This window comes from Danaus plexippus, chromosome Z (assembly GCF_018135715.1).
Source record: "Danaus plexippus chromosome Z, MEX_DaPlex, whole genome shotgun sequence".
Lineage (NCBI taxonomy): Eukaryota > Metazoa > Arthropoda > Insecta > Lepidoptera > Nymphalidae > Danaus > Danaus plexippus.
In genome coordinates this window covers 2673121-2684838 of record NC_083559.1, presented here as the reverse complement: position 1 = coordinate 2684838, position 11718 = coordinate 2673121, and the positions used below count along the sequence as shown (strand labels likewise).

Below are 11718 nucleotides of genomic sequence, written 5' to 3'. Positions count from 1 at the left end.
TAATAAAAATTACATTTTTTTTTTATAATACTTTAGTATTTAATACTGTGAAGAATAGGCAAAAATATTTTACTTCCACTTAAAACGGAAACATTGGCCTTTGATGGCCGAAATTTTTGTAAATTTTCATCACTTAATCTATAAATTCAAACTTCTTAAGAGAGCACTTTTCTTCAATCACTTTTTGATTGTTCAATCAACACACTTAGACCTTTCCACATTAACACTACGAAACTACACATATATAAAGACATGTATTAGGTTTGATTATGCAATATTTCATGAAACATGATGAAGTACAATTGAAATTCCATTATGTGGTTAATTAACAACATCTATAGATCCAGTAGTGGCAGGAAATGATATTTTGTTAAAGTAAACGCTGACAGCATATCTGCTGTTTCATTGTAACATAGTTAAAAGATCAGCTCGCCCCGAAATAACATAAACTTGGCAATGAAATATCTAAATTAACAGTATTATAACGATAAATAATTTAGTTATTCTTAATAAATTAAATGTTGTAAATAATTTTTCAGATTACAGTTATCACAACGAGTTCCTTGGTCTGATATCCTAAAATTTGTAAACTTAATTTGTCATAAAAATTGAAGAAGTATAATGTCTAAAAGTTTAAAAATGTTTCCAAAATACATATATAGTATGTTAATAACATAGTTAAATAGAAAAATGTTTAACTGTTAGATTGACAAACAAATTACATTTCGGCCATTGGGAGCGGTCCGTATAGGAATGGGGGATTGTAGTGGAAGTTCAAGACGCAGATGCCATTGGGCATGGCGATGTACAGCCGGTGGCATCCGTGTTCCTCAACCACGTCGATAGACAGCACGGGGCAGGCCGGGTACGAAAAGCGGAACGTTTTCAGGAAATTATATTCCTTCAATGGCCGCGAACTGAAGATGTCCAATTCTCCATTCACGTACGGCTTGTAGTATATGCGCACGATGCCCCAGAGGGTGCCGACGAAGAAGAGGTCGCCGTATTGCTTAACCAGCGTTATGTCTTGCAGCGGGCCACGGCATATGGTTGGATTTGCCAAAAAGACCCAGCGGAAGAAAGTCATCCAATCGAAATTTTCCAAAAAGTTGTAGCGCCTCAACAATTCGAGCATATTGCATTGCAAATCTAATGCACGCTGGAAAACGATTTCATCGTTGCATAGCCTGTACAGGTTGCGTCTGTATGTTAGTATATTGAGATGTCCATTGCTAAATCCGAGAGCAACGACCATGTCTCTCATCTTCTGCAAGGTTCTCATCTCGTAATTTGAAGTGTAGAGCTGGCAAAATGATATCTCATCGTCAGAGAACACGATGTACATAGCTCTGTTGTGGACCAAGAAGGTCCTGACGCGGCTCAACCTCATCTCGTTATACTCAACAGATTCAGGTGAAATAGGCCACTGAACAAATAAATTGAGAGACATTCCCAAAATCACGATGATATTTTCGGATTCGTAATATTTCAAATAATTCCCGTACATCGGTCCGCGAGTTATGGGATGCAGAGAACGTAAGTTCCAGTAGTATATGCCGCCGTGAGTGTGAACGGCCATCTCGTTATACTTCAGAAGTATAAAGCCCTTAACTTCACCTTGAGCTGTTGTAGGGCAAGCGAAGCTGTTCTGCACCTCAGTGACTTGATTGAAGCGGGGCCATAGCGTAAGAGATTTGTAGATGTTGTGATAGGGCATGTGCGGCTTGCATTTTCGCAGAACGACATGGCAAATGTCGGGATAATCGCTGGAGAGTCTACGCTTCCAATAGTTCTCATCTCGGAAGTAGCAATCAATAATGCGCTTGAATCTCTTACAAACTTGCTGAACCACAGCAAGCTCAGACGGAGACAAGTTCATAAAGATATTTTCCAACAATTCAGTTGGAAAATAGTCCATCATCCCACCTTCGTCGTCGTTACGCTTGGAAGCCATTCTTATAGATGGTGTTTTAAAATTATTTAATTTTACTGACCTTTTTCAGATATTGTAATAAGGTAGTTTCTGTTTGCAAAAGGTGATGAAATTTTATGATTATTCACTATATCTTCTCTTCACTCGTAAAATGGTGTCGTCCAAGGCCGGGCACAACTGCAATAATGGCTATTGATCAAGATAGCTCTCAAATCGCATGTGCAACAATTGTACATGCGAATTGTGAATCTCGTTATTGATCGCGAAGTGCATCCAGGTCCCGGGAATAAGTGTTACCAGAACTATTGCTTATCATGTGATACCATATTAAAAAATATTTCAGGGATTATAAACGATGTTACCATAAAAACGATATTAAAAAATAAAATGTCTTATTGTGTTTTGTCTTTGTTTAAGTAATATTTGAAGAATTTATTTTTAATATTTGAAATAAATATTAGGCTCATAATACATTAAGCACTTATTAATTTATATCATTGTGCATTCCGATCCCTGATATTTAAATAAAAATTATTTTTAGCTGGATATTTAGTCTACTTTTGTTCTCCTATCATCATTTCCATTTTACAATTACAAAGTTGTAATTTAAAAATTCGATTTTGATACACTACAAAGTGTCTTTAAAAGCTTACTTTTTGAAAATCCGACTTCGACGCAAGTTTATAAAATCAAACCATACCATTTTTGTTCCATGGCAAGACTTCTTGAATTGATTGCGGACAAATAGGAAAAATACCAAGTTATCACATTAAGCAACTATTTCTGTTAAAATTTGACATCATAGATGTCAAATTTATCAGTATAAAAATAAAATTAAATTAAATTAAAAATACCTAAACATGTTGAAATTTGTTACTTATTAAATTCCAGTTGCTTTTTGTTTGCAAAAAGCGTCATCTTTCGTATAGAGTTGAAACTATTTAAAATAATGGTCCAACATGAAAGTATTTCTTGATAAATGAAAACTCAGTCACATAGATGGCGCTAGAAGTCACACCAAAAATTTACAAAATCCCAACTACGTATTTAGAGAATTAAAAAAGCTAGAAACGACTTTTAAAATAATGAGAAGTGTGATGTAATGTTTTTCTTGTTTCCGAGTAAAAATTTTTGCAATTTTAAATCTGTTATTAAAATATTTCTAAGTACCACAACATTTTTTGCATTTAAATGTATTAGATACCCGCATCATGGTGGCTTATACGAAATGCTTCATTTATTTGCTGTCCTCCATATTGGATTTTGCCTCGTTTAAATTACACGATATAAATTCGGTTAGTAATGAAACAAAACCGTTTTAGATAATTGTTTATTTACTTAGTTTTCAGTAAACATATTTTTCTACGAATAACTGGTAAATTGTCCTTAGCTTATTATTGGCTTATAACAAATGTACATAAGTAATTGTATGTAGTTGAATGCACAAAATAATGACTTATAAGAGAGAATTTTCCTGTACAATCGTTTGTTGTTACGATGTAAAAAAAATCTAACTATGTTTGTTCTACAAAAAAATTCATCAAACAAACTTTTTCTATGTATATTAATCAAACTAAGTAGTGATTTATATTAAGTACTGTTGTAAATTGTGTTCATAATTAATTACGAATGCTCTTAAGTTGTTTGAATGTCGAATAAATATCAATAATTCCCAAACGAGTCTGTGCGTATCATAAAAAGTACAAGCAGCTGTGTATAATAAAACTTTATTCAGACTCGTCATTGCAATAGTTATACATATATTATCGAAAATTAGTACTGATATAAAATATAGCACTCAACAAACTCGGCGGTCATTGGGAACAATTACATCTATTAGTTACAAGGTTACAACGCAAACAGTTATTATTATTATATTTTAGACTCTTCCGGACTAATTTATTTGAGTTGTTATTAAAATCGTGCTTTATAATGGATGATGAAATAACTCAAAAAATCCAATAAACTTATAGACTCCAGAGATAGCAATAAGTTACTTTTCGGAGCTGTCATCATCCGGCCGGAGCCGGGGGCAATAGCTAGTATATTAAGTAATTAATAGTAATAGTACTAATGTGTAGGTATCGCTGTGGGTTAACACTCTTAAAAGTTTAGATTATGCCAACACTTATAGATAAGAATTATATTTAATAAATTCGCATATGTTTATTTAGTCGTCATAAGCTCTGTATAAGCCATTTTGTTTTTTACTCTCATTATTTATTAGCGTAATCTTGATTGGTGCTTGATTGGCGCCGAGGTGTTTTTAAGTTCGTAAGTTAGTGGCCAGTGTCATATCTTAGTTGTGTTAGTAACTTTTAAATGTATCTAATATTTTTCGTATAATAATGATTTGTTTTGTAAAAAACCACATAAATTTTAGTTTTATTTAAACTAGGGAAAAATCTTAGATGTCATTACGTGTTAGTAAAATCGAAGTTATAATAAAGGGTAAGGTTTAAAATGAAACCACATTTTACTCTATTTTTATATATTCATTCAGACAACGGTACACTGTGACAATAACGAACTTAAAATGTATGTCGATACACGTACTACATAATAATTTATCTGAACGGTCACTTAATTATTTTGGGTTTGAAACTTGGATACGTCGCTACATGTGTTAAACATCGATATTAAAGAAATACACCAATTATCCTTTTTTTTTATTTTTCCTTTTTAAATATTTGTACTTGATAAAATTACGAATAAAACGCTGATCGCGGCGCTCCGTGTTCGCCGCGAATGATATAAAAGAGTTCTACTGGCCTCAAGTCAACAATAGCTTAATTTTAATTGCGAACTCTTTTAATCTATGTTCAACGATCGATCACGAGCCATGGACGAGTATGAAGGGATATTGATATAAATACGTCACACCCAATGACGTTTGCTTTGACAGTTATAAATTCTTTAACAACGAATCCGTTGACGGACTAATGTTCGACTTTTTGAAGCTGCCAGCAAACACGCGAGCACACGCCATCAGCTCCAATCACATGAGACACGGATAGCAGTGAATATTTTAGGAACACAGGCAGTTAAAAAAGAATTATCTTAACAACAATAATTGCATTTAACATAACCGTTTTAACATGATTTAACATAAAATAATTAATTAATTAATCGTTACAAAAAAAATATATATATACTACGATATTTTTATTGCACCCATGTTTGTTTAAGATGGCGCGAATTAAAGTATATTTAAAATCTACAACACGGTTTTTAAGTGTTGGATTATAAACAAACAACATCTCCATTGGTATGTAAGGGTCCGTAAATTGTTAAATAATTGAAAACATAACACAGGCGTAATAAAAATATCGTAGGGTAGTTGGTAAAATGAAATTGCTACACAGAGTCTGTTATATCGATAAAGCGAATGATATTTCTTACATGTTCTATATAATTCAATCGATACCCAAAGGGGAAGTCACTACTTAATAACTAAACAGTCACAGTATGTCACAATACTTCAATTCAATAAAAGTTATATTTTTTTTTTTGGTTACACAGCAGGTAAAGAAAGTTGAATACACGAGAACGAAACGTCAGAAGATTTTCGTAACTAAATATTAATAAATAATTGCAGTGTAATAATTATACAAAAAAAAAACATTCTTGTTCTTTACAATAAAATATAATAATTATAGGCATTTTTATCACAAAAAAGAATTGGATCTTAAGGTTTTGTCATGCGATATAGCACACGAGAGTGTTGCCAGTAATGATTTAAATAGCTAAGTGTGATAAATTAATAAGGTACCAACTAAAGCCGCCTCGAAGGGGTATTGGTACGATAACACTACATACAAGTACTTTCCTTAACTATCACCAAAATAATATAGTTAGTAGTTACTTATAATTTATGTAATCGCAATGTATACTTTCATTCCAGCACAATAAATTAATTTATGTTTATTTTATAACTACGAAATAAAAAAAAAAAATTAAAAAAAAAAACCAAATGTTATACAAAACGAACGTTATCAGTTCAAACAAATGGCACATTGCATGTATGCATTGTTTTCTGATTTTGTTATTTATAAAGAAAAATATATAATAATCAATTTTGACGCCGAATAGTCCAGCTAACGCTTGCCTGGCAGGGTAATACCACATCGGCCAAATATATAATTTATGTATATTTTTTACTATATAATAGTCATATGTATTTAATTTTTATATAATAATTTTGAATTTTTATTATTCTAACATTTATAGTTACGCACGTTCAGTGCGGTCGGATGTAAGCGAGGCGCTGGCGGGGCGTGTGTGACGTCACTGGCGCCGCCGCGCCTCGCCGCCACGGGCCGCTTCTAGCCGATCATCGCCGCACCCGTTCCAACACTTACAATGGTCAAAAATTTGGAAGGCACTTTCTACATTTTTTCAAAAATTTTTTAATTTTATTTTTTGAACACATTAGCCTAAACTTACACAATAGAAAATATGCGTAGTAACATTTACCAAATTTACGCAATTCATTCGAAACGTATAGGCCATTTATATAATTTTTATTTCATTTAAATTTTACCTATAGTTAACTTTATTTCCAAAAGGATAGCCAAAAGTTTCAACACTAGATCTGAATCGCAAATGTATTTTTAATAATTTGGTCTCTTTTTACACTCTAATTGCCAAACTTCAACCGAACCGGATAATCACATTTCCAAACAACAGTGAGATATCAAGGCCACTTGAAGACTTATTATTAACGTGCTTCTCGTACCAGTTCTGGGCACGAACGCTCGCAGCCGAGCTACGCCTTTCCTCGTTTGATATATGTGAGCGCCAACAATATCTAAATCATGGTATACCCTTGCGGCAAGAAGATTAGTACACTACGAAATTTTTCCCGCCGAAAGATTTAAACAAAATAACTTTGCATCCGAAAGGTGTTAAATCATATTTGTACACATTCACCTTAAATCATTGTAATCGCGCTGACAACACGTTACTTGGAGTTGGTTTTTGAATAAAAAAAAAAAAAACAAAAACAAAACAAAAAAAAAATCCGCATTAGATACTGCGGATGAGCTGGTGCGAGTGTCGTCAGCAAGATTACGAATACTACTTTAAGTTAAACATCTAATCTAAGATAATTGAAAGGTATACTCTAGCTACGCGATAGGTCAGCAGATCGTATGATAAATATTCGACAATTTCCGTACTCGGTGCGTCTAAACCTAAAATGGGTTGACCGACGTCCCTTACATTAAACTATGGATCCGTCGCTATTATCAATACAAATACTGTTTCACCCGCGAATCAAATCCCGTAACAACACCAGTGTATTGACTTGTAGACTTAATTTCTAGAGGAGCTGAATGAAAATTGCCGTTCGGTAAGCAAACATCGAGAATCAATTATACGAAGATAACATTTTATTCAAGAGTAATATATATATATATATATATATTTAATTAGAAATACAAGTCAATATTATTAGGCTAGTGTTGTAATCTTATTTGTAAACTAACAGCTACATATAACTCGATCGATAGACACACACGAGACATCGTAGACACAAAAAGCTGGGGCGATTTGAAGTCAATGCGGAAGGTCGCTCGTTCCTGAACAACTAATTTAGCCTAACATTTGGAACAATCACTACTGGCTAAAGATACGTCTATGTTACATTTGGCGATCACTAAGTCTACTCGTATGTGAAGTGAGAAATGATGTGGACTTTGCGAAGCCACAAGCGCCCCACCATCGTCGTACGCCATAAACAGCTTCACACTGACCTCATAGATAAAATGAAACGTACATACAACTACCACTTTAATTTAAGTTTACCACTAAGCTAATTTATGATTTCTCTTACGCATATGAATTTAGGTTGTTGATTTATAATGAATAGGTATACCAAACAGTCTTTTGAATCTGGCCGAATGTTTTAAATTTTGATATCTCTACTTTCACAAATGGATCTAAGTTGTTGTAAGCTTAAATATAGTAATATAGTTTTCTACTTACGAGCACAAGCGGCGGAGGCGTTAACCTGCTGCTTCGTGCTAAAACTTACACTATTTAAACAAAAATATATATATACTTATGAATGTATGTAAATAAAACACATACACGAAGACAAAAGTATACAAAAAAAATAATATATCAATAAACTAAAATATTCTTTTATAGTAATACAAAAATTCGTAACTAAAACAACAAGCAATATATTGCACAGCGAGTCCAGTTTAAATAATTAATTAAATATGATAAAGTAATGCCGATATAATCATAATATGATCAAATACTCGTGACTCGACGGACCGAGAGCAGGTCGACGCACGTGGAATTAGTCGTGGTCGTTCCGGACTCGTCCCGCGGTCGCCCCACACCGACGCACACCTCCGGGACCTTAAAAGTAGCCCACGGAGTTGCGGTTGGGAACAAAGTAGGGGTAAGCGGGCAGCGGCTGGGGTATGCCGACCGGCGTGTGGGTCGGCGCCGCGCCCGCGGCCTCGCTTCAGATGTTCTCAGCACGGGCCTCCGCAGGAGGGGGCTCCATCTTCACGGGCAGAGGCGTCGACATATCCTTTCCGTTCTTGGCAACTGACACCGGCGTCTTGGGCGGTCCCATCTCGGTAATTTCAGAGACGACGTCGCGCTCGCTGTAACGGCTATCAGGGCGCGGGGATGCGAACGGGCGGAATGGATCGGCGGGCTTCGGAGGTTCCAGAGCTAGACCCGGTGGTGGCGGGGAGCAGAGCGGAGATTCTAGTCCAGCGGAGAGCGGAGACGGTAGGCGCGGGGATTGTAGCGGCAGCGGTGGTAGGCCGAGATGCGGCGGATGGTCGGGTGGTCGCTGAGCTGCTACCACCATATTGCACATCTGGCGGCGCAGGCCATGCGCTACGGCGGCCACGGCTGCCGCGGCGGCTGCGTTGGGTGAGACGCCACCCTCTCTTCCGTTTCCACACGCCACGGGATAGGCGTTTTGAACGCTCATGCCATCCTGTAACAACCGTTCGCCAACATGTTAAGCTGCTAAACAAATGGCTCACGATTCGCAGTGCTTCAATATGAAAAAGTAAATCGATAACAATCACCACTAACACATCACAAACACAACAAATGAATGACAACTTCTATAATATTCATTAAAGTTGAAATTGCTTTGCTAATTATAAATGAAACACCGAACTCGCACCGGCATACTCGCATTAGCGGATGACACAAGGAATAAATGTGGGGCAATATGAAATAGGGCATCGCAGACGAATGTTGGTGTGGGGTTTAGGGCTAGCGCAATACTGACCGTGATAGACGGATAGACGGGAAGAACCTCCTCCTTGATGTGATGCGCCGAGTGTGGGGTATGTGAGTCCCTGAAGACGACGGCGCGAATGACGCCGCGGATGTGCTCATCGGGCCACACGCCCAACAGAATGCGCTGCGGTCGACCGCGACCTTTTGGTCTCAAATCTGCAACGATTCAGAACGTAAAAGGTGAACGGGCAATGCACCATTACAATTGATCCTTACTATCCCGATAATCGTACAACATTTAACATAACATTTATAGAATGGGAGACTGTTTGAGACTTTCGCCATAGTCACATTACAGAGTGTAGAGTGTTCTGTGTTGATTGTAAAGTGCATTGATTTCATCCCGTCTTCAAACTGTATTACAGGGTTTTAATAATGTTATTTACATTTTTTACAATACAACATAACACTACACGTTCTATCAAGCTATATGTATTCGTGTTTCCTTATAAGTGATAAAAAAAAAAATTATCTAATTTTATAACTTATAATGCAAAAAATACGGGTCCAAAAAAATATTTGAACAGCCGCTATTACTAAGAAAACGTACATATTTTTCCAAACAATTAACATAATTCGTGCAAATGAAAAAAGTTTACAAAATCTGATGTTGACAGAAATAAATTGTATTTAGGATACTTGCAGTTAAAACTTATTAAATAATCTATCATCTCGTAATTTTTTTCTACTTGAACATTATTTTATTTATGTCAATAGTCAATAAAAACCTATTTTCTATGAACGTACATTTTAAATTGTCTAAACTTTATCCAGATTCGTTGTGTCTCTACATAGAAAGGCAAGGTAATCTACAAACAAATGCCTACATATCAAGGTTGTTTAAATTTTTGACTTCAAATTTTTAGGTTTTTGTCTACGACTCGCATAAATTTATGCCAATCACAAGTGAAATTTGATAGTGGCTTTTTGAATCAATAAAAGTAATCAACGCGAATGAGGTATACAAACTAACAAGCAGATATACTGGACTTGGAAAACGGCTCGGTTTTTGCATGGGACCGCTTTGTATCGTCTGACGGTATAGACATATTTTCTATCTATATAATATAGGTGTTAACATTTTTAAGAAGAAATTAAAATTTTACAAGTAAATGTCTTAACAAAGTTACAATTCCGCTAAAAGCATTGACATGATACCAAACTGTTTACAACTTATCAGAGGAATAGTTGGGTCAGAGCCCAACAGCGTACGTGAGACGGGACGTCGTATCCTGGTTATGACAAGTTCAATTCCCGCTCATATTGACGCTGGTTGATAATTAAATTCAATTTAACAATACTGATACAGCGATGGAAAAATATTATGTAGATATATTTATTGTACAGAAAATTGTATTCACATTTTTTTGAACCGATCCTTCTTGCAAAAACTTTGTCAGTATTCATAACTGACGTGTGTTATTATTTCTAAATAAATAAATGGTGTTCAATAATAAAAAAAAGTAGTTCAACAAAATAAAGAATCTTTAATTATAAGAAACATTTTGAAACAAAGTCTTCAGTTACGTTACGTTCCAAAACTCGCATAGCTGTCGCTTGAGGAAATCGCATAGCAATAAACAACAGTAGAACATGTATATAACACACTATTCAAGTATATGACAAATAAATACAGGGTTTTTGCTAGATTGACCACTTGTCGTGACAATGCCTTTGTAATTTTATAGTGCACGCACAAAAATATACAGTTGCATAAAAGATTTTATTTTTGACAGAATAGAAAGATATTTTTTTTTAAGTTTTTTATATAGTCCTCTTTTGTAACCTTCATGTGCTAGGTGTATCTGAGTTGGGATGGAGTAGATTATATCGTACGTAAGTTCTCAAGAGAGTATTGCAAACATTAAACATTTATTATTGGTGAAACATTTTGAAAGTCGCTAGTAGTCAATCTTATCAGAAACCCGCAGTGTTTTGATTTCAGCGAATGAATGTTGCATTTGATAAATTTCTTCCATGTATATTTTCATTTATTTTATTCTATATTCAAGTCGAGTCGGTATCTACGTACGAGAAACAGAAGTCGAGATTCGTAATTAATAATCGAAAGCAGGTTTTTTTATGTCATACAAAATTTTAATCGTATTTTAATTAGGATATGAGAGTAGAAAATAACCCACGTGTCGTCAATTAATACTAATTCCATCAAGATACAATAGTCACTCGCTGTCGTAATGTGATTTGGGCAACTGACCTGCACCGCCGTCAGCGCTGGGGCCCAGCATGTTATGGACGCGGTTGGCGTACAGCACGAAAGTCGGGTATGGGATGTCGTACTTTCTGGCAGCCTGGGATAGTGACAGGCCTTCCTTCAGCACGGAAAAGATCGCCTCTGCCATGGTCTCCGGCCGCCAAGACTTTAGGGGTCCGCGCTCTCGGAACCGTAGGTTATGAACGAGGCTCTGGTTCGTGTTCCAGCATTTCTGCCACATCGACTGCAGCTGATACTGGTAGCTATCTGCTGGAATTGAGAAGCCCAG

The 11718-nt window shown here is 35.7% G+C and overlaps 1 protein-coding gene across 3 annotated transcripts in view; it reads right to left on the bottom strand.

Annotated features, from left to right (window-relative positions):
• Positions 1–4407: 4407 nt before the first annotated feature.
• The window catches only part of LOC116777980 (protein bric-a-brac 1-like), a 139555-nt gene continuing 132244 nt past the window's right edge, over positions 4408–11718 (bottom strand). The window contains exons 3-5 of one of the 3 annotated variants that reach the window (XM_061526185.1): positions 11433–11699; positions 9207–9373; positions 4408–8903 (exon numbers count right to left, since the gene is read on the bottom strand). In XM_061526185.1, coding sequence (XP_061382169.1) covers positions 8415–8903; positions 9207–9373; positions 11433–11699 — 923 coding nt within the window. In that variant the 3' untranslated portion in view covers positions 4408–8414. The remainder of the gene's footprint in view (positions 8904–9206; positions 9374–11432; positions 11700–11718) is intronic. The other 2 variants (XM_032671808.2, XM_061526187.1) reach the window with 2 other exon arrangements.